At 35.6% G+C, this 23,669-nt stretch overlaps 1 protein-coding gene across 9 annotated transcripts in view; it reads right to left on the bottom strand.

Annotated features, from left to right (window-relative positions):
- Positions 1–23,669, bottom strand: part of ZNF800 (zinc finger protein 800) — a 159,855-nt gene that overhangs the window by 12,710 nt on the left and 123,476 nt on the right. For 7 of the 9 annotated variants that reach the window (XM_053898023.1, XM_053898022.1, XM_019452630.2 and 4 more), the window contains 2 exons: positions 20,396–20,539; positions 16,525–18,217 (listed from right to left, as the gene is read on the bottom strand). In XM_053898023.1, the coding sequence (XP_053753998.1) occupies positions 16,525–18,217; positions 20,396–20,539 (1,837 nt within the window). Of the gene's footprint in view, positions 1–13,503; positions 15,289–15,987; positions 18,218–20,395; positions 20,540–23,669 lie in introns of those variants that run through there. The other 2 variants (XM_019452632.2, XM_019452631.2) reach the window with 2 other exon arrangements.

Consider the following 23,669-nt stretch of genomic DNA (forward strand, 5'->3'; position numbering starts at 1 on the left):
AATGTTCCTCCTCCTATGTTTCCTACCTTGAAGAATGGACTGACCCACCTGCCCAACCAATATTCCCAAACCTGGCAGTCACATTCCTTATTCATCTCCACTGCCTGGAAAATTACACTTCTGAAATAATTATAGTGTCTATATCTGTCTCCTCAGTTTCATTGCCTTACCTAAATTTAGGCCCTTATCACTTCCTATTTAGATTTCTAAAAGTGGCTTCTATTTGATTTCCCCACCACAAATCTTACTCTCTATCCCAATTCAATCTCCTCAATGCTATCAAATACCCCTGCTTAAAATCCTTCAATAACTACCCTTAATCTTGAAAATTTGATTCAAACTACTTACTTGGTACATAAGATCTTTCTTGACTTGGCCATCACTCTGTCTCATCTTCCTTCCCTTGGTCTACGTGTGGTCTCATGTGTCTGTACCCACCTGGAAGTTTTTCTGCCTCTTTCAAAACGCAATTCAAGAATGAATTTAGGAATTATGAAAAGCCTTCCCCAACTCCTCAGTGTGCTTTAATATTGCACTTCTGTGTATCCTTATAATTTGTTCTTTTCTATGATACTTAAGAGGAAGAACTGTGGCACAAAAACAGACACATAGACCAATGGAATAGAATAGAAACCCCAGAACGAGACCCACAAACGTATGGCCAACTAATCTTTGACAAAGCAGGAAAGAACATCCAATGGAAAAAAGACAGTCTCTTTAACAAATGGTGCTGGGAGAACGGGACAGCAACACGCAGAAGGTTGAAACTAGACCACTTTCTCACACCATTCACAAAAATAAACTCAAAATGGATAAAGGACCTGAATGTGAGACAGGAAACCATCAAAACCCTAGAGGAGAAAGCAGGAAAAGACCTCTCTGACCTCAGCCGTAGCAATCTCTTACTCGACACATCCCCAAAGGCAAGGGAATTAAAAGCAAAAATGAATTACTGGGACCTTGTGAAGATAAAAAGCTTCTGCACAGCAAAGGAAACAACCAACAAAACTAAAAGGCAACCAACGGAATGGGAAAAGATATTTGCAAATGACATATCGGACAAAGGGCTAGTATCCAAAATCTATAAAGAGCTCACCAAACTCCACACCCGAAAAACAAATAACCCAGTGAAGAAATGGGCAGAAAACATGAATAGACACTTCTCTAAAGAAGACATCCGGATGGCCAACAGGCACATGAAAAGATGCTCAACGTCGCTCCTTACCAGGGAAATACAAATCAAAACCACACTCAGATATCACCTCACACCAGTCAGAGTCGCCAAAATGAACAAATCAGGAGACTATAGATGCTGGCAAGGATGTGGAGAAACGGGAACCCTCTTGCACTGTTGGTGGGAATGCAAACTGGTGCAGCCACTCTGGAAAACGGTGTGGAGGTTCCTCAAAAAATTAAAAATAGACCTACCCTATGACCCAGCAATAGCACTGCTAGGAATTTACCCAAGGGATACAGGAGTACTGATGCATAGGGGCACTTGTACTCCAATGTTTACAGCAGCACTCACAATAATAGCCAAATTGTGGAAAGAGCCTAAATGTCCATCAACTGATGAATGGATAAAGAAATTGTGGTTTATATACACAATGGAGTACTACGTGGCCATGAGAAAGAACGAAATATGGCCCTTTGTAGCAACGTGGATGGAACTGGAGAGTGTGATGCTAAGTGAAATAAGCCATACAGAGAAAGACAGATACCATATGGTTTCACTCTTATGTGGATCCTGAGAAACTTGACAGAAACCCATGGGGGAGCGGAAGGGAAAAAAAAAAAAAAGAGGTTAGAGTGGGAGAGAGCCGAAGCATGAGAGACTCTTAAAAACTGAGAACAAACTGAGGGTTGATGGGGGGTGGGAGGGAGGGGAGGGTGGGTGATGGGTATTGGGGAGGGCACCTTTTGGGATGAGCACTGGGTGTTGTATGGAAACCATTTTGACAATAAATTTCATATGTTGAAAGAAAAAAAAAAAAGAGGAAGAACTGTTTCTTACCTCTGTAACCCTAGCACCTAAATCAGCGCCTTACACAAGGCAGGAACTCTATATGCCTACTGAATGGATGAAGCTGGTCAATCTATGAAATAGTAAAATCTGAAGAATACTTATAAAATTCCTTGATCTTTGAAACCTGGGCAGGCCTCACAGGGTGGACAAAAAGTTTAATTTGCTTATTATTACTGACCTACCCCTAGATAATATTTTCAAATGATTTATTCAGCTTCTATTCAATGAAAGTTCGTTCAATTGAAATCTTCAATCTTTAAAAGGCAAATAAACACCTCATTTCAAATACAACTAGTCCTACAAGTAATAAACACTTTAATTAACATGTGGTATAAAGGCTTGCATCACTCAAGGAGCTAAAAGGGAATCTGGGTTAATTCAACCTAGCAAATACCTGTTTGCCTGCATGCCTAGGGCACCACCTATGCATCAATACCGGGTAAACAAATCTAGCTGCCACCACCCAGTGGCCCCCAAATCAACTGCAGTCACATCAGCATTAGTGTGAGTGTGGGGTAATTGTTGACTCCCATCCTCATGGAAATAAATGCAATAGACAGAAGGGAGAAGCCCATTACTATTACAGAAAAACTAGAACTACAGACGGTCTATGAGGATGTAGAAGATTCTAGGACCCTGTAATTTCTCTGCCTTTGCTATCTCCTATTTGCCTATACTGATAAGCTATCATTCATCCACTCATTCAACAAATATTTTTAAAGCATTACCATGTCCCGAGTATTGTGCTAGGCACAGTGTCTACATAACTATCCTCACTCAGTCTCTTACATAAATTTCTCCACTGGGAAGACAGACATTAAACAAGTCAATGCACAAATATAAGCATAATTACAAACTGTATTAGATGACAAGTAGGAAAGGAATATGAAACAGAACTACAAGGGAGACATACTTTAGGTTGTCTTTCTTTAGAAGTGACAAGCTGACACCTGAGAATGAATAAATCAGTCAAGTAAGGAACATACAGTAACAGCACATCTGTGTTTTAGGAAGATAATTCTGACAGCAGCATGGAAGACAGATTAGAGAGGAGGTCAGTTACAAGACTAATACAATAGTGTAGGTAAGAGATAAGAGTCCAAACTAAACTACTAAAGATGGAGATGGCAAGGAAGAGCCAAATGTAAAAAACAGTCACAGGAAAGATGAACAGGCGTTGATCACTGATTACGTGAAGAGTGTGAGAGAAAGAAAAAAAAAAAAAAAAAAGTCCAGGTATTTCCTAGGATTCTAATTAGTCTAGGCAACTGGGAGGGTAGGAGTGTGAAGAATTGACACAGGGAACACATAAAGAAGGAACAAGTTTAACGGGAAGATAACAAGTTTGGTTTACTGAGTTTTTGTTGCATTTAAGATACTGGAGAAACATTTTATAGAGATGTCTGACATGCAACTTTGAAATCAAATGGTCTTATAATCAGGAGAACAGCCAGGCTAGAGAACAGGTTTGGGGTCATCTTCACAGAAATGATAACTGATGCTCTGGAAGTAAAGAAATCACTGAGACGGTATAAAAAAAAGAAAAAGGACTCAGGAAAGTTTGACCCACATTTAAATGCCTACTAACAAATGCCAAAGGCAAGAAAGGCTCAGAGTTCACAGAAGCATCAGTTCAATAAATATTTATCAACATCCACCATGTTCCAGATGCATTATAAGATGCCAGGGGTATGAAGAAAAGATAGGAGCCCTACCCTTAAGATGCTTATAGTCTAAGAAAGAGGCACAAATAGATCATTTCAATATAGTTATTGATGAGGTTCTATAGAAACATACTCAGGGGAAACCTAGCCAAACTTTGGAAGTCAGGGAAATACTCACTGGAGGACATAGTGTCTGATCTAAAGCTTCAAGATTAAGCAAAATCATGCAAAGTTAGTAACGGCAAACCAGATGAAATCAAGAGAATGTTCCTAGACTTTTAGAATCCTGAGCAGGATAATGGGTATGAAAAGAACTGGAAAAACCTGAGAGGCTAAAGTGATTTAAACTGGAAAGTTATTCTTAGACGAAAATAAAGATGGGAAAAGTGGTCAAGGGGTTTTGGATAGAAAGTTCACAGAATGTTTTGGGAGAAATGTTACAGAAGAGAGATTGGAGGAAGCTGCCAAGTTGTATGAGGATTTAAGCTTTATGTAATTGTACCTTTCTATCTCCTTATGAAATTTCTGTAAAATAGTAAATAGGTTCATTATTTTCCAAAGATTTTTGGAAACAAAGATGTTTGTTTGTTTGTTTGTTTGTTTTTGACGCAATACCATGCTGAGATTATCCCAAGGTGACCCAGTTATAAGTGACCGTAAAAATCTGGGAAAAGTAAATTTATAAGTATTAATGGTCATGAAGAGGTCAAGAATGATGAAAAGCGAGAAGCCACCAGATGTAGCATTTATGTGGGCATTGATGTCCTTCAAGTGAACTTTTAATAGAAATGTAGGGGTAGAAAAAAATTGCAGATGGTTCACAAGTGAGTGGTATAGGCATGGCACTATATTGTTCATTCATTCAACAAATATTTACTGAATGCCTACTATGGACCAGGAACTGTCCTAGGCCCTGAGGAATCAATGGTGATCAACACACATATCTAAGAGCTTTATAGTCTAAAGGAGAAGGAAGACAAGGACATACAAAGTTATAGTGAAAGTGGTGCTAAAACAGAGCAGTATGAAAGCACGTGGAAGCCTGACAGTGAAAGGAAGCAGGAACAGATGGCAGTAACTAGATTGAAGGTAGTATGTAGGTAAAGTTTACTTTCTGGCTGAAAGGAATTTGAGCATATTTGTGGGCTGAGGGGGAGAAGCTTGTGGAAAGGAAGACAGAAGATGGGGAGGGGAAAAGAGAGGAGGGTTGTTGAAGGAAGGTCTTGGGGGAAAAAGGGCAGAAGTGTTGGACTTGGAAAAGAAGAACACTTCTTTCTGCAAAGAATCAAAGAAGGAATAGAAGACAAGAAAGTAAGTGTGATGCAGAAGGGGAGCATAAAGAAATGCCTCTATCTTTTGCCATGATACAGGCTAAGTTGCTTCTTACCAAGGGAGCAAAAATACAGCTGGAGGCCTTAAGGACAGTGCAAAAGTTCTAAAGTAGGCAATGTGAGAATTACATAAACAAAATAACTAATCAATCCCAATTTCTAAGATTACACAAATGACAGAAGCAGCAATATCAACAACTAATATCAACAATTAGTTGCCTGCTTTTTGTTGAGATCTGGGAATGGAATAGGAAGTGAAATGTGAGCTGAATTTCAAAGAATTCAATAAACATGAATTAAACAAAAGTAAACCTTTAAAAGAACCAGCCAAAAAAATCACTAAATGTGCATCCATACAGTGTGCAATTGATTATGGATTACTTACAGCAGATACAGTCAATACAGCACTGCCATGAGTTTGAATCTGTCACCATCACTGAGTAGCAATGGCAGAAGCTAAGAGGTTCACACAAAGAAGGCAGGCAACAGAAGCCAGCAGTAACGGAAACAAAGAGGAGCTCACAGGTAGAGAAACTATACAGATCAGAAGATGATGTAATGGGAAGGAAGCTTAAAAGCAAAGGTATATTTGTGGACTAATGATAAGCCTGAAGATCCCTGATGTCCTGTTCCTGCCTTCCGTTTTCCTTCCTTCAACATTCTCTAAGCACCTGTTATATGCCAACTACACTGTGAGGCACTGGTGATGCAAATAGAAGACATAATTCTTGCTTGTAAATTCAGAGTATGTTCACGTACCCACAGCCTAATGTTTACAACAAAAGAATAAAACCAAAAGCTGCTTTGAGTCTCTATACTCAAACTATACATGCTTCTATAAAACAGCCACAGAGAAGCAAAATTATATGAAAGGTTCAACAAATTCTTTAACAATCAGCAGAAGGTGCTATTAAAAGTGGCAGCAGATTAAAGACCATAAAATAGTATGTTTTACCTTAATAAACTGCTGGGTATCTTGGCTTTATCACGGATGTTACATCTGACTTTTCATTAAACGGTTGGATTAATGCCAACAAAAAGGCAACGAACCACAAATGGCAAAGCAAGATAACCAGACACTAAGTGCTAGAAAGTATTTCAGAGCAAATTGATAATAATTTTAGTGATTACTACAACAGTAATAATGCATATTTACTGAGCTCTTACTTGAGCCACGCATTGTGCTGAGTATATAAAATACAATATATCACTAAATTTGTATAAATTCCCACAACAAACCTACCTATAAGGTAGTTTCTAATATTATTTTACAGACAAAAACTCAAGCTTAGAAAGATTAAGTAACTAGCAAGTAAAGGAGCCAGGACTTGAACTCAGGTCTGCATCATTCTTAAAAATCCATGCTTTAACCACTGTTACGATTCTGTTGCCCCAAAAGACTGGAATAGTACCAGGCACATGATGGACACTCAACCAACGGTATGTGTCATTGAAGGAATGAATGAGAAGATATAAAACAGCTATTGCAGAGTGAACCCAAACATGGAAAATACAAGTAGAAAAACAGAAGCAATACTTAAAGGGTTCACTAAATCACCAACTCAAACTATACAGCATAATTGGAGGTGTGTGGAAAGCAGCAGCAATTGACAGAATGGTCTAATAGGCTGGTACAGGAGATGTAATGGTTCTTTCAGAGTGAAAACTTCTATGAATCTGCAAAGCTGAAGATGGAAACAGCACCAGGCAGTTCAGAAAAGGAACTGCAGACGCTGATTAGAAAACTCTTTTCCACATTTTCTCAGGATGGAAAGGACTGATGCTGCACTGACAGAACACTCAAAGTCCCAGGTTACTTTTAATTCTATCACCTTTTTAGTTTTAGTTTATTTTTTTTTTAGAGCAAGACAGATTAACACCACAAATCTGGTACCTACCAACTCTGACTTTCTTAACTGAAGTATAATTAACATACAGTGTTATATTAGTTTCAGGTGTACAGTATGATTCAACAATTCTATTCATTACTCAGCGCTCATCCCGGGAAGAGTACTTTTTTTTTTTTTTAAACGTTTATTCACCTTCGAGAGACAGAGAGACAGACAGAGCATAAGTGGGAAAGGGGCAGAGAGAGGGAGACACAGAATCCGAAGCAGGTTCCAGGCTCCGAGCTGTCAGCACAGAGCCCGACATGGGGCTTGCACTCATGAACGGCGAGATATGACCTGAGCCAAAGTCGGACGCTCAACCGACTGAGCCACCCAGGCGCCTGAGCCACCAAGGCGCCCCTCAGGAAGAGTACTCTTAATCCCCTTTAGCTAATTCTATCTAATCATGTGTACTGGAAAGATTACATTCCAGAACTATCCAGATCCCTCTTTTAAAAGATTCCCACCAAGATTCCTTTTATTGGGTTCAGGAATAGGTTTTATGCCACTGACTCTGCCACCGTGATCACCAATGACAGGAGCAATGGGGGAGCACATATCCCAAAAGCAGCCAATCTATGAAGAGCAACTTATGGCCAGCAACCGATGAAAAGACCTGGCATGGGAGATTTGCCCGACAGGGAATAAACCTAACTTAATCAGATTTTTTTCTTACGAGCTATATGGAAAGTAGCTGAAAAGCAGAGAAGGCAGGCAGCAGAAGTAATGAGGCAGTTATAACCACATTGAAAAGATACAGAATAAGGTTATTAGTTTAAAAATAAAAAGTAAAAACAGAGTCTGAGAAGGGCAATAACAGCAGAGAATACTGCTGCTGCTAAGAGGACCATACCCAGTCACTACAGCTGCATTGATTTTTTCCAGGTTCTGTTAACACCTAGTTGAAATCTATATGGTGAAGCCAGTTTCAATCTCCCTTATTTTCCCACATGAAGCTTTCTAATAAGCCTTTCATTACTAGCTACAGACCAAGTAAAACTCTGCTTGCAACCAAAAATAAATAATAAAATAAAATAAAATAAAATAAAATAAAATAAAATAAAATAAAATAAAATAAAATAAAAATAAAATAAAGCATGGCACAGTATTTTTATCTATGAGTGCACATACACTCAACAGAGCTGCAATTAGATGACAAGGCAAACTGGGTGGGTGGTAATCTAAGCATTGTGGGTCTTAGTTCCATCTTGTAGCATCTGTGATTTGAAGACACAGTGTTACACTGTTACTTTGCTCTAGTTAACCGTTTTTAAAAAGGGGGGGGGGCTTCAGAGATGTATCTTAAACCTTTAAATTTAACAATTTATATCATTACAATTGTGCACTTAAAGATTAAAAAGAGATCCAAGGGAGCTACAGGAAACAAAATCATCTCTTCCTCCTGTGTGTACAATAATCTGTTTATGTCCACATTTTATGGCAAATAAGTGATTTTGTTCTCTCATAATCATACGCAACAACAGTTGACTAGTCACGATGGACAAGCAAAGAAAGGGCAAATTGGAAAAATGTGAAAATGTTTCAGAAAAAGTTTAACTTGACGATACACTGAAAATTATGCATAAATTTCACTAAGTATGTTTTTGACCATCTTTATGACACTCTCATTAGACTATCTTATCACCTTGAAGTCTGCCCATTCAAAGGAAAGGACAAAGCTCAGAAAGTCTCAACCATCTGCAAATGCCCAGCACATTAAATTTCAAGGAATTCAACCAATCTCCAATGATCAAAAGGCTTGAAAATGACATAGCCACTCTCCTACAGAAGCTTTTATAAAAAGCCCCTAACAACTTATGTCAAAAAATTCAAGGAAATGACATAAAAATCCTTTCCCTAAAAGTATTTTTTCATATAATTCAATCACTTGTGCATACAATATCTTCCTAGTGCTTCACTATTTTTTTTCTTAGAAGAAAAGCATTCCTTGCTTTTTCCTTCCATCCAAAATAAAAGCTACTAGTCACACCTAACAGGTATTTTGGGGTTCAGGTTTACCAAAGGCCCAATCTATGCAAGAAGAGTCTCAAACTTCTTTAAAAAATATTTTTGCACACTTAGAAAGTCTGACTAAAAGCCACAGTTCCATTTCTCAGAGCTAATTTATTTTCAGTATAATCCCACAGATAGCAGAGATTAAAAACGAATATTCAAAACCTGAGTTGTAATAACAGTTCCATGCACTTAGGGTTCATTTTGGTGTAATAACTTTTCCTCTCGACGTAACATCATTACACACTCTTGTATTGAAAGTGCTAATGAGATTATATAAAGCAGGACACCCGGATAGCTTCATGTTATTATTGCTCAAGCATTCAAAGTAAGGGTTTTGTTTTTGTTTTTGTTTTTTGGTTTATTTTGGTTTGGCTATTTTTTCAAGCATTATCATTCGCCTTACGCATCACAGTGTTTTGTGTGCCAGGAATATGCTCCAGATACCTGACACAAGTATTTGAGTATCAGCATCACTAAGAAGCCATACAACACAGGCGCTGGAACCCCAGCACTTGATCTGAAGTTCAGAATACGAAGGTTCATCCAAACCTAGGGACAAACGTTCTCTGGTGTTGCAAATTATACAAGTCCCTAAATACAAAAGTTTCTAAAATCATTATCTTATTGTTAAAAAAGTAAAAGCAGGAACAACTGGGTATGTGCGTAAACCCTTTCGGCAGATAATCTAACAGTACTTGGGCCTCGGTGAAATTTGGAGTACTGCCACTAATGACTACCAGGGGTAAGACTTTTAAAAGTACCACTTCTTACCTCTTCAGGACACATTTACCCAAGAAATTCCTGACTTAGCCCAAATCATGCTCTCCTGAAGAATCTACTCATTCCATAACTGAAGCTTTCTTTCAAATAGTACTGCATATATACTTTTACAGAAATGTTTCAGCTATGTTAATCAATTAATATTAGCTCCATGTCAATATTCTGCACATGACCACAATAAAATTTTTGTGTGATGGGACAGATACTAATAAGAATTTTAAGACAGATGGATTATTCTGGGGAGTAACCATAAAAACAAAGCCAAACTTAAAATGAATGTGCTTAAAACTACCTAATACCTTTTTTCAAGATGAGTGAAAAATTTATGAGAATGGTAAACTAGTAATATCTGATCAGAAGAAAATTGACAGCAAATAATAATACAGTCGGTTGTCTTCATTGTCCCAATTAAATACAAAGCAAGAGTTAAAATCTGATGTGTAGCAATAAAGTTCTCTTCTAATGCACCCATTTCAATCTAAACTTTAAGTGGTAATAAAAACATTACACATTTCCAATGCTATGAAAATCACTTATGGTAACCATATCCAACATTTATTGTAACATGCCAAGCACTACTTTAAATGTTTCACGTATTTTTCATTTTATCCTCAGAACCCCGTAAGGTAGATATTATCCCCGTTTCACAGATGAGGTAACTAGGACACAGAATGATCAAGTAACTAGTACAAAGCCACACAGGAAATAATGTGTGGATACAAAAATTTCACCAACTTATCTAGCTCCAGATCATTACACTAAGCTGCCAATAAGGTAATGTGGTAGATGTGCTTTGCAAACAGTACAATGTGCAAATGTAACGCGCACGGATTAAGAGCACATGCTTTGTAGTCAAGACCTAGTGTCAAGTCTCAATTCTGTTATTCCCTAGCTATGTGAACTTAAGTAAATCACTGAAATTCTACGTTGAAACTCAGAATTTTATAAAATGGAGATAATGAAGTAACAGTTCTTACTGGTGGATCTTATTGGTGGGTCTTCTTGGTCGATGAGGGGCATTATGCACGTAAAGGATAGCAGAGTACTTGGCATACAGTCAGCACTCCATGAATACTCATTATTGTTATCTAATATGAAGAGTTCTGTTTATTATTACAAACTATCATCTTAGTACTGGCAGCATTTTCTAAAATAAGTAAAATCAATATTGAAATAATAAAAGCTTATGAAATGATGGGGCACCTGGGTGGCTCAGTCGGTTAAGCGTCCGACTTCAGCTCAGGTCATGATCGCACAGTCCATGAGTTCAAGCCCCACGTCAGGCTCTGTGCTGACAGCTCAGAGCCTGGAGCCTGCTTCAGATTCTCTGTCTCCCTCTTTGCCTGTCTGCCTGTCTCTCTCTCTCTCTCTCCGTCCCTCCCTCAAAAATAAATAAACATTAAAAGTTTATGAAATTAAAACCCGAAGTCTCAAAGTATATGACAGCACGATTCTGAGATGGAAAAAGCTACCACTCGCTTGAATATCAAGTTTTTATTCACAGTGCCTGCGTATACATGAAAATGTGCTAGGCACTAAACAAAATTATCAAGACATAGTCCCTGACTTCAAATATAAACAATCAAGCAAATTAACTCTACTGAGTGGGCACAAACAGTAAAACCTCCAACTTCAGGCATTTTCCCAACCAGACACAACTATGGTCTTCATTAAGTTCACCTCTGCTTGGGGTGCATGGTGGTGAATATATGCAGAAGAAGCAGTTTGAAAAGAAATAATAAGCCTGACAAATCCAATTTAGAATGACAAATATTCAGGAAGAAATGAGCTGACTTTCCACCCTCTTACCTTCTCAAAAAACATTTTTGCTATCTTGGTACTTGGTAGAGAAGCAAAAAAAAAAAAAAAAAGAAAAGCCAGAAATTCTGAAGAGAACTCAGAGTAAAATAGTACAGAAACAAATTCTAGGAGACAGGAGTGAATTTGAAAGTTAGAAAAGTCAAAATAATTGCAGGTGAGTTTAAGTGAAACATGTTTTATTCTACGTTATATCATGTGCCTAATTCCTTAGAAACCAAACAACAGCCATTCTTAAGACTGCTGATCCTTACTTCTTTCTAATCCTTAGGTTTCTAAAGTTGGAGAAGAGGGAAAGAATAGCACAGAGTACAGAAGGATTTTGTATAATGCAACAGCCAACATTTTGCTACACGTATCTTAGAGCTCGGCTTCAGATCAACTCTTAGAGTCACAGCTAAATCATAATCCTGGTAATCTATGGATTCCATTAAAAAAAAGGAACTTCTAAAACTCCTAACTAAGGATCGAGAATACTTCCATTGGCCACTGTGGGAAACCTGGAAACCTAATTTCTAAAGTTTAAGAAGCATTTCTTTTTCAGAGGTCATGCTATTTGAAAACATCTTTTGCAACTTCACAATAGGAAATGATAGCCACTTGTGTCTATCTCAATACTTTCTTGCCATAACACCTATTGGTAAACTCAAGCCCTAGAAAGACCACAAAACTCCCTGCTACTGCATCCATGGGCTCTTTCAAGCAAAATGAGTAGAGCAGCCTATTGATCATAAAACAATATAACAAATACATGTCCCTAACAAAAGTGAAGTACTTTTCAATAATACAAGCCAAAAACTCAGCTCATATGTACAAAAGTAGGCCAAGAATTTATATATTCTACAAGAATAAAGAATATATATATTCTTCAAGAGGAGGCTTTCTTCCTGAAGTTGGGAGGAAAGAGGGGGAAACAGAGACATGAAAAAAAAAAAAGTTATCATACATTCAAGGTATATATCTCCATGTTCTAATAAACACCTGCCCAGTGTCAGCCATACCTCACCCAGCTCTCACTTGCACTACCCAAACTTAGGAAGTTGAAATGCAAGCCATACTTTTCATTGTTTTTCCTCTTCCACCACACTTACGACGTATGGAATGTATCTCAGGAAACGAGGAGTTGAATTCTACAGGAAAACTCTTGATTGATCAAATAATAGCAAAGGTAGATATAATTGGTAGCCAAAGATAGGTTTTAATATAAAATAAGCAGTTTCTGATGGCTCTTTACCTGCTTAACTACTCCTCCCCACAACAAAAAGTGCTACAAATATTTGCTTATATTTGCATGCAGAAAAGCTTCTGCCACAAATTTCCTAGGACTCTTCTCCTTAATAGTCTCAGGCCTCAGCCTCTGAGAAGACAGATCCTGAATCAAAATAAAACCAAAAAATAAAGATGAAGACCAGAAAGAAATAGGAAGAACAAAGAACATCTAATAACTTCTTACTTGTTCATTCCACCTCTCTAAACTTGTTTAGCCTCTAACTCCTCTCTGCCATGATCCATTGATTTGGCTACTATGATAAAATATTCCCAATCTCTCTAGGCAATTCTAATTTAGACAGACGCATCCTGACATAGTTCTATTTCTTCCTCTAAGACCGAGATGAAACCTTTTGACAGTCCTTGGAACCCTCAATTCCTCCTTCGAAATTCCTGCTCTGTGGGCCTAGAGTTATGGGTGGAGACAAACTATGAATAGTATTGTGGAAATAGGGGAGTTGAAATAAAGGAATTCCAGTAATTGGGCTCCCCTCCATCAACATCAGGCTATTTTTCTTTATTCCCTACGGTATTTAACAAGTAAAGTAGAAAACGATAGGCTGACATATAGATGAGAGGCTGTAGCAAAGAACTACCCCCAAACTTTTTAGGAATACTCGTATCTTTTCACTGGTTGTAGGTACTTAAGTCTGGAATGTATCTTTGGAAGATGTCTTGTGTGTAAGAATGTATAAAAGATAACACCTTGCAAAAGTCAAACATACAGATTTAATAATGTGCAACTAATGAAGATGGTTTATAAATGAAATACCACCTACACATTTAGTTCCCTAAATATATTATGATATTAATCATTAAAGTTAGGTATAGAAGTACAAGTTTTCCATATGTGGAAAAGTAAATCTGTTTTTAAATTAAAGAGAAATTATCACTCTAATTCTTAAAAATAAAACTATTAGGGTATAATTCAAGTGTAGCTGCTCATAGTCACTGAATAAATTTAAATTTGATAAAACATTTAAGTTTCAACCAATGCACCTTTGTTGAAGCACATTTAGCTGAAATAATTTTGAGTCTGGTTTATTTCCATCACATATAGTACATTTTTCCAACAAGAGCATGTACATTCAATATAGAACATTTCCAGCAACAGTTACAGTCTTTCTAGTTTCCTTTCACAGTATATTTTAGTGCAAAGCACTGGGAAGGGTAAATGTTTTTCTAGCTATAGAAGCATTTTATTATGACCTTGTGGATCTTCAACACTTTAAAATTTTTACAAGAAGTATATAGATGGACAGGGTCCCTCCTAAGTACAGGTATGAACCTATATAAAAACATGGTATGTTCTCTGCTGTACCTTTTAAAATTAGAATTTGACAAAAATTACTAAAAAATAAAATATTCCCTAAAAAGTACAAAATATTGATACACAAAAACCTGCCCAATATTTCATAAAGATAGATGTACTTCTGTTTTTCCTAAAATCTTGATTACAAAAATGGACAAGAATTCATTATTTTCCAAATTTTACAGTAGGAATCAAATATCATCTAAAGTAGTCATTTAAGATTTTACTTGGGAGAAAAAACTTCAGAGTTTATACTCCCATCTTCCTTTTTTAGCAATATTTAAAGAATTAAACTAATATCATAAGAAGTGGTTGTGCATGGATTGTCTGCATCCATAAAATATCAGTAAGCTATTTACTACCTTCATACTAACATTAGTAAATGTGTGGTCTTTAAAAAAAAAATATACAGAAACTGAAAAATTAAGTTGCATCTATTATTAAAGTGCTTTGTATAAAATTTAAAGAAAAAAAGGGGAATGTTTAATTTTCATAAAAACCTCAGATGTTGACAAATAAAAATAATGATCCATGGACGAAAATGAACTGGAACTTTCTGCTGAATATATTTTAGAATGAAACTTTCAAACATTTAAGTGCTGGAGAACAAGTTAGAAATAAATGAATGTAAAAATAATTACAAATACTTAGTAGGCTAAATATTTATAATATGTTGATACTAATTTCTCTTTTGGTCCTAACATACACTCACTAGGAAATAGATCTGTACAATTCAGATGAAAATTTTGCCAAATAAAGTGAAACAAAACTAAAGTCACTAAGATATAAAGTCTCTGTCAATTAAAAATCACCAGTGGTGATATATTCTTCAGGTTGTTGATCGCTTTAATCAACAAATTGTTTGGAAAACAAAATTTGCAACATTTTTGTAGGAACTGCAGACCAAATGCACAAGGTCAAGGGTGGTTAGCTGATGGACTGTGATGACAATATGTAATGTCACAGCTACTTGAAAGTGCTGGAAGAGGCAGTGCCTTAGAAACAAGTGGTTAGATGGTTATTATTTTAGTCAGAAAACAGCAGTTACAGTCGAATATTTATGAAAATGTTTTTCCTTTTTTTCTCATAGTACCATTTGAAGACGTTTAGTGGTTCTAACACCAATTTAAAGTCTTTCCACAAAAATGAACTCCAAACCTTTTCGTACATCACTTGAAGTTATCTGAGGAGAAATGGGAATAAATGAACACTTTTGAGTTTACCAATAAAACCTTGTTTTAAAAATTATACAACAGTAAATCACTTCTAAAGGATGGTTTCACCTCAAGTTTCCACACAAATAAAAACATGTGTGATACTCAAATCACAACATTTAACCTACTCAGTACTCAAACTAAGTATACTGCTTAGAACCTGAATCCCAAACTAATACTAATTAAATATATTAAATGCCTTAATACAGGGGACACAGGTACTGAAGGTAAACTTTTAAAAATATAGATAGACTTGCAAAAACAAGTAGAGGGAGTCTACTCCTTATTTCATATTGCATTTTTAAAAATCTACATTTATTCCAAAACCTTCTAAAAAAGTAAATTTTTTTCTTTTTTCCCAATAGGGATTTTCCTTTTCTTGCAACGCACAACCACAAAAAAAGATTAAAAAAAAAAAAAAAACCTACTTAATAATATTAACTATGTTGAAATGATCACAAAAAGTCTGTTTAAACAAAAAGGGAAAAGTAAGATTTTGAACCTAAATAATCACTTTTTCCGCAGATCAAAACTAAAAACAGTAACTAACACACACTCCTAAGGAGAAGGAAAAAAAAAAAAAATCCAAACTTTTGTTTATCAAGTTCCCCCCTTTGACTGGAAGCACTATGTTAAACATAAATAATAAATGCTAATTGTTCTAAATCCAATTTGGGGATTTTCTTTTTCTTAGTGCAGCACTTTATTTAGCCGTCACAGATTAATTTTTACAATAATTACAGTGCCTCAAAAGACTTTTTTCCTATAATTATCGCCTTCACAAATTCATTCTAATATATTTAACTTTTCCTACAATGTATTCATTAGTAGACTAAGTCACTAAATCAAATTAAACCTGTGCAAAGTTAGTTAAACAGAAGACTTCTATTGTAAACATAAGCCAATATAAACGTATATATTTTACAACATTGAGAGGAAAGCACTGACCCTGTGCCATCTACCTAGAACTATAATGCATTGTCCTGTGGAAGATAAGTTCTGAAGTTAACTTTTGTTCCCAAGCCACTGGAATAAAGGTCACTGAAGAGGTAAATGCAATATGCACATTACTCTTGCAGTTCCCAATGCCATAAGATATATGGAAGCAAACATGTATTAAAATGGAACCAGCTATAAATTATGGTCAAATGATTTTTTTTAGTTCGATGGGGGGAAAAAAGCAAAACTCTGTAACTGTTCCTCACCAGACAAGAGCCTTAGATCTTGTACTTCGGCCTTTGGTTTTGTTTCCTTCAGGTGAATTGGAAGCATTTGCCTTATGAGTTTTCTTATGATGTTCAAGATAAGTCTTTTTGGCAAATGCCTTTCCACATTTATTGCATCTGTGAAGAGAAAAGTTTTTTGTGACTTTTACTTCAATACCAACGTCAGCTACTTCATACTTTTTACTAGGAGAGTTAGAAGTGCCATCATGTTTTGAATCACTATGTTTTGCCTCATCCCTCGAAGGGCCTCTTTTTGCCACTTTATTTAGAACAAAATCAATGGGCTTCTTTATAGCTCTGATCTCTAAACTGGCTGTTATTTTCCCAAGATAGCGGGATGACTTTTTATGAACCACAGTTATATGTCGTATCACATCGCGCTTCCGACGAGTTTCATAAGTGCAAAGAGGACACTTGTAGAATTTAACATAAATGTTATTCCCATCTGTGTGCAACTCAATGTGTTTAGTCAAGTTCTGTTTGGAAGTAAACTGACGTTTACAAAGTTTACAGTAAAGTTGCTTAAAGTCAAAGCCAGCTGAAAGTTTTGGTTTCCTGGTTTTCTGCTGGCCACCTGCAGCAGACGGACTAGTTGATTTAGGGCTTTCAGAGTCTTGTTTAACTTTATTTTTCTGTGCTGCCGGTGTGTTCTTTTTTTCATTTGAATGATTTGTTCCCTTTAATTCATTCTGTGGAGAATGGGTAATGGAAGGGGGTGAAGATTCTACAGAATCTGCTGGTTCAACTTTAACTTTTATTTCTGAACTGCTGGCAGTATTATTAGGGCCTTTCTCTCTTTTAGAGTTTGTTCCAGAAAGAGTTATCTTGTGGACAATTTGCATATGTCTTTTAAGCATTATTTGTGAACTATATTTCCTCTTGCAAAGGAGGCATTTGCATGCAGTTAAATTGTATTCAGCCTTTGAAGACGACTTTTGTTTTCGAGTCTTAAAAGATTTTTTAGGAGAAACAGAATCCAGGAACAAAGGTTGCCCAGGCTTTGTTGCTATATCAGGAGTAATTGAATCCCTCCTTAGTCCTCTATGAACTTCATCAAAATGCCTCCTTACATTCGCTTTTGTAGCAAATGATTTACAACATACTGGACAACTCCTACTTAATGGAACTAGAACATTCTTACTGCGTCCTTTAGAGGACTGGTTTGGATTCTTTCGTGTTTCAATGTACTTTTTTAGTTCTTCCATCTTTTTCTTGTGTACTTTTCGAATGTGACGACGAACGCCTCGTCTGGAATTGAATTCTTTTCTACAAAGACAACATATCAACTGGTGACCAAAATCAGAATTGTCAGAAGTTTCCAAGTCAGCCTGTGATTCCTGAGGTTGCTCATCAGATGTAGGTGCAACTTCATCTGCAACAATCTCAACAGGAGGGGGCTCTACAGTTTCCACCTCTGTATCTATAACTGGTACTGTTTTAGACTGTTCAGTGCTAGCTTCCTGTATTTGAACTTCGGTTTGTTCAGGAGTACTGCTTGACTCTGTGACTTCAGTAGGATTATCAGTCCTTGAAATATACTGAAACACTGCATTTTGATTAGTTTCTATGGGTTCTAGCTTAATAATATATTCTCGCTTGTCCACACTTGGATATATGGCTTCTAGGAGATCGTTTATGGCTTGACTTTGTTTATCATTTACATCAGGAAGGTCTGTTAAGAAAAAAAACAACATTTTAATCTGAAATAATTAGCCTGCTCTAGCTCTCTAATATTTAAAGTTGTATTATGAACTTCTACCTTAAAACTTATTACATTACTGGTTTGTATTTTTTTATGAGCATTATCTACTTTTCTGTATTTTATAATTTATACATTTAATGTAGTTTTACAAAAATTAGTATTAATTAAACTAAAATTAATTTAAAATCTCATCATGGCACACAAATGTTAAGGAATAAATGCAATCTGAAGAGCTACTTCCACTTCTAAGTGCCCTTAATACAAATACACGAGTGTCCTAAACAATAAAAACAGTATTTCAAATTTTTAGTCTAAAATTTTTAGGCTCGCAAAGGCACATCAAAGTTCTTACAACCCAAGATGGATAAAACATCATGAAGAATGTACTATTCTATATAAAAGTGATTCTTTTTTTAGGAAACATAACAGCAGTCCTATTAACTTAATCCATAATAAATAATCTAATCTACTTGTATAGACATCTGATAGAACTGGAAAAGAAAAATCTGTAGCATATAAATATGAATGACATGTATAGAAGTGCTAAACTCAGTCCTATTCAATGTTTTCTTAACATGACACAATACCATTAAAGCAACTGATTAAAAACTATAGATTTTTACTCAAAAAACAGAGCTAGTTTTATTTGTACAATAATTACATCCCTTATGGGAAACCAAATATTCCTATTATATATCCCAGAACTATCTAACACTAGTTATGTTTCCACACACAACTCTAAAATCTGGCCACAAATACAGCATCAAATCTGGCTATCCATTTAGAAATCAAGAAATGATTCACTATTGCTCTTCTAGTGATCTTCCTAATTAAAATGGATAAAGGAGTGTCTACAGGAAGGATAACACTTTCACAGAAGTATTTCTAGAGTGAGTATTGCCAAGAGAAGTACACAATAATCCAACGAATCCATTTATCTATATATCTAAAAGTCAACTCTACACTAAAAAATTGCAAAGAATAACTATCAGAAATAACTAATTTTCTACTAGTACTTCAATTATTAAAAGGTCAGGTTTAAAACTTATCCCCATAGACTGCCTTTTCATTTATATCTCAATGATTAAAAACAAGTATAGCAAGATATAACAGTGGTAAGAAAAATTTCCAAATAGAGGAATTTTTGTTTCAATTATGTGCTATAATATACTTTATATCAACTTCATGCTAGTAATTAAAGTGGTACTTTAGATATTTGGAGTTTTCATTTCATTCCCATCCCAAAAAAGTTAAATTGAAAAGTACACAAAATCTATAATGCAACTATAGTATCAAACCGAGAAAACAAATTCTATAAATTTGTAAGTCTGCAAAGAGTTAAACTCCTGAACAAGACATAATGAATGTAACCTATTACTTAATAAAATATTTTAAGGAATTTGTACCGGTTCTTTATAGCAAGAAAATAATACCATTATGTATACTGCGTACTTAATCGTACATGGTCGGTATACTTAATCCAACAAACATGTGGCTCCACAAAGACATTATTAGCCTCAACCTGCCTCTGTCACATAAAGCTATTTCAGATCTCAAGTTAGCCTATAAGACAATCTAATTTCTGATAAAATGACTGATCTATAAATAAATTTAACTGAGAACAAAACTAATCTTCAAACCAAGACCCAGAAAAAAATGGAATGATTAATATTTTTTAATGCTCTTCACCATCCCCAAGAAATCAACTCATTTACTCATTCTTTGCCTTATTTCTAGCCTCATTTACTTAACAGTAATCTTAGTAAATTAACAGTCATATGTAAAACGTTGTTAAAGAAGTGAAAATGAAAAATATCAATAGTCCCTTAAAGCACTCATATTTTAACTTAGAAAAATCCTGAATATATACTATCTGGTCTACATAAACATTCAAAAACAATACCCAGTATTTTAATACAAATAAATATACTCATAAATCGAACCTCCTATATCTTTAGAAAAACCGAAGCAAAAAGCGCTCATATGAAAGTACCTATCTAAGAAAATGAATAAAACATTAAGTCAAGTGTTTAATTTTATTCTCCATCATTAAATTATCAATACCATTTTAACACAAATATACAGCTACAGTATATGAATACTTAACTAACTATAAAATGCATAACTGAATATATGAATAAAACTTACTGTCATCCATCTGGAGACTTGGTGGGCAGTAGAATTTTTTATGGGTAATTAAATTTGGTAATCCTCTGAAGAGACTGCGGCATAATTTACATTCAAAAATAGTGTCCACGTCTTTTAATAAAATATGCTTAAGTTGTTTAGTTCCTGAAGGAAAAAAAAAAGAAAACACAAAAGATAACTTTAAAACACGCACTTTTAACTTGGCAACCACTGTTGACAATCCAAAGTGCAATTACTCTTTGAAAATAAAATACAGACATTGCCAACTTCTACCATAGTGTATTCGGAACTAAGTTATAAACTAAATTTTAAGCAAAATCGCATCATCATTTGAATATTATGACAGCTAAAACTGATATTCTTTTTCTAATTCAGCAGCCAATCAATTCTTAGGATATCCCAACAGTCACTCCAACATCTGGTTGATCATCACAATGACCTGGGAATAAAGATGTACATGACCCACCTCCAGAGATTCTGATTCAATAGATCTGGAATGGGAAAGAAGAATTAAACATGCCCCTTCCTCCCCTACCCCTTTACTCCCTGCCAAAGTATCTGGCTGGTTCCTACAGCTCTCTTCTGCAGTGAAATGAAGATGGAGTTCTGTAATACATTTTCCCCTGATTCCTTAAAGAAAGTCAGAGCTGTGTCCCAAGACTGCCTGTGATTTTTTTAAAACTCAAATTACTTCAGGTTCTACGCCAATATGGAATTCTGGCCATTGAGTGTGAGAGTACAGAATCCTTATTCATAACATGAATTTTGCTTAGGCCTCTTGAGACCACTATACATTTATTCAAATTCTTTCTCCCTCAAAAACTCACTTCAAGTGCAATTAATTAAATACTGATAGTTCTACACTTTAAACTAACTTAAAGCCTGTCTTCCCCGCTAGATTATAAACACCAAAGCAGCCAAAACCAAACCTGTCTTATTTACAACTAAAGTGTTCAGCTCTCACAATGCTCAATAAAGATAAGTTGAAGAAATGCCACAGATCTAGGGAATCTAAGCATTATGACAGAAGGTCAAAAGGCAAGAAAAAAAAATAAATGGCAACAAGCATCTAATCTTTAAAGTAAAAATATCCGCCAGGAATAAAACACAAACAGAAGATCTTTTGTCATTATTTCCTACAAGGTTTTGCCACAGGTAAATTGACAAAATTGATCTGCAGTGCTTTACTAATTAATTAGCCTTTAATTTCCTCAAATAAAAAAGATGATAACGATATTGACTTAAACTAAAGAGGAAAAAACAAAAGTGTCTTGAAAAACAACTTTAAGACTATCTAGGTATAAAGTGTTCTATCACTCAGCAAGCACTTGACATTCTGTTAAGCTCTGGGACTACTAAAGAGCAAACACACTTTACTATCCACCTTGTAAAATGAACAAACCAAACCAAATGTATCTTACAGAATCATGAAAAGAAAATATGAACCTAAATCCCAGAAAAATTAAATTACACATCTGGGTTTCTACTGGAAAAAAATATATATATAATGAAATTATTTCCACCATTTCTCAAATTCAAATCAATGTTTACTGCACTTAAACCATATTACCACAAAATCAGAAAACACAAATTTAAAAAGATTCAGAGGACAGCTTGAGTATATTCTTTATATAAAAGTAAACTCATACACACACACATTTTATTCCACTTCACATTACAAAATATATTGACAATAGACTGCTAACATATTTAGTTCATAATCTCCTAAGTGACAAACTATGAGAGGTAGACTAATGATAAAAATATTTTAGATAAACCTAAACCTCTCTACTTGATCTACCTATAATTCCCAAGTACGGTTAAGTGTAGTCAAGTAAAAAGAAAACATAGAAAGTTTTTGCACACTTCAATTCTAAATTAAATTACCTGCTAGACCCATACTAAAGATTCAATTCTGCCTTTAAAGATAGTCAAAAAAGATTGAAGAGCAATGCAAAAATAACCTGAACTAGGTTTAACGTAAGAATTCAGTTGAAGATTTAAATAGAAAGTATGAGGTTATACATAAAAAAGTTACTGCTAAAAATATAAGACTGCATCCTTAAATCAGAGCTCTCACTTTGTCTGTAAGATTCTCTCAACCATAAAAAAGTCTATATCTACGTATAGATTCTTATTTAGTCCTAGTTATAGAGCTAGTTATATTCAGTAGAGTGTATATCTGTTCCCAATAAACATCCCCCTAAAACAAGTCTCTAGCTCTAACCTGAACCAATCAATCTTAATACTCATTCACAAATGCTCCCCCCACCCCACCCCACCCTACCTACACACATATATGCACACACACATCAACATGCACATGCACAGACACAAGCATGTCGTGTTGATCCAGGTACATCAAATTTCTTTCAGAGCCACAGGTTCACCAATTTCTCGCTCTCTCACTTTTCAGGCCTTCACCTAGGTTTTTCTCTCTGCCTATAACAATCTCCCATTTCCCTGGTCTGGCTCACTTCCAGCAATCCTTCAAATTCCAAGTTAGTTGTTTCCTCCAGGAAGCCTTCTGATCGCTCCTGTTTTTTAAGAATTCTTCACCCCTACTCCCATGGCACACTGTACATCTATACTATATTATTCCACTTTCTTGTAATTATTTTTCTGTACTCCCATTAAAGTGGAAGCTCAAAGAGGAAAGAGAAGGTATCTTTATTCTTCCCACTGTATTCCCAGCCCTCAGAACCATGCGTGACTGATGTTTGTCAAATGACATATTGGAGAACTCTATGTTAAAGAAAACCTTCTCTATAAATTAAACTTTCTTTTAGCCTATTGTAAAGTTGACTGGGAAGTCAAGAGACTTCAAAGATTTTTTTTAATGTTTCATTTTAGTTTTTGAGAGACAGAGCATGAGCAGGGGAGGGGCAAAGAGAGAGGGAGACAAGGAATCCAAAGCAGGCTCCAGGCTCTGAGCTGTAGGCACAGAACCTGCAGGGCTTGAACTTCACCATGAACGTGAGGTCATGACCTGAGCCAAAGTCAGACGCTCAACTGACTGAGCCACCCAGGCGCCCCTAGACCTCAAAGAGTTTCTAATTCAACTTATACATTTTACAAATGAGAAAAATAAGAGGTCACCCATTCCATAAATACAGACAACAGAAGTTTTTCCCTAAGTTAGCAGTTGCCATTTAAGGTTTTGTTGTTTTTCCCATGCGGTCTTAATGGTCTAATCAGCTACTATTTTCTTATTGCTTTGCTCACTAACAATTAGGCACAGCCAATCAACTCTGCCTCTGTCAATAGCTAAAAC

This window comes from Panthera pardus, unplaced genomic scaffold (assembly GCF_024362965.1).
Source record: "Panthera pardus isolate Hobbes unplaced genomic scaffold, ASM2436296v1 HiC_scaffold_8, whole genome shotgun sequence".
NCBI classification, from domain to species: Eukaryota; Metazoa; Chordata; class Mammalia; order Carnivora; family Felidae; genus Panthera; species Panthera pardus.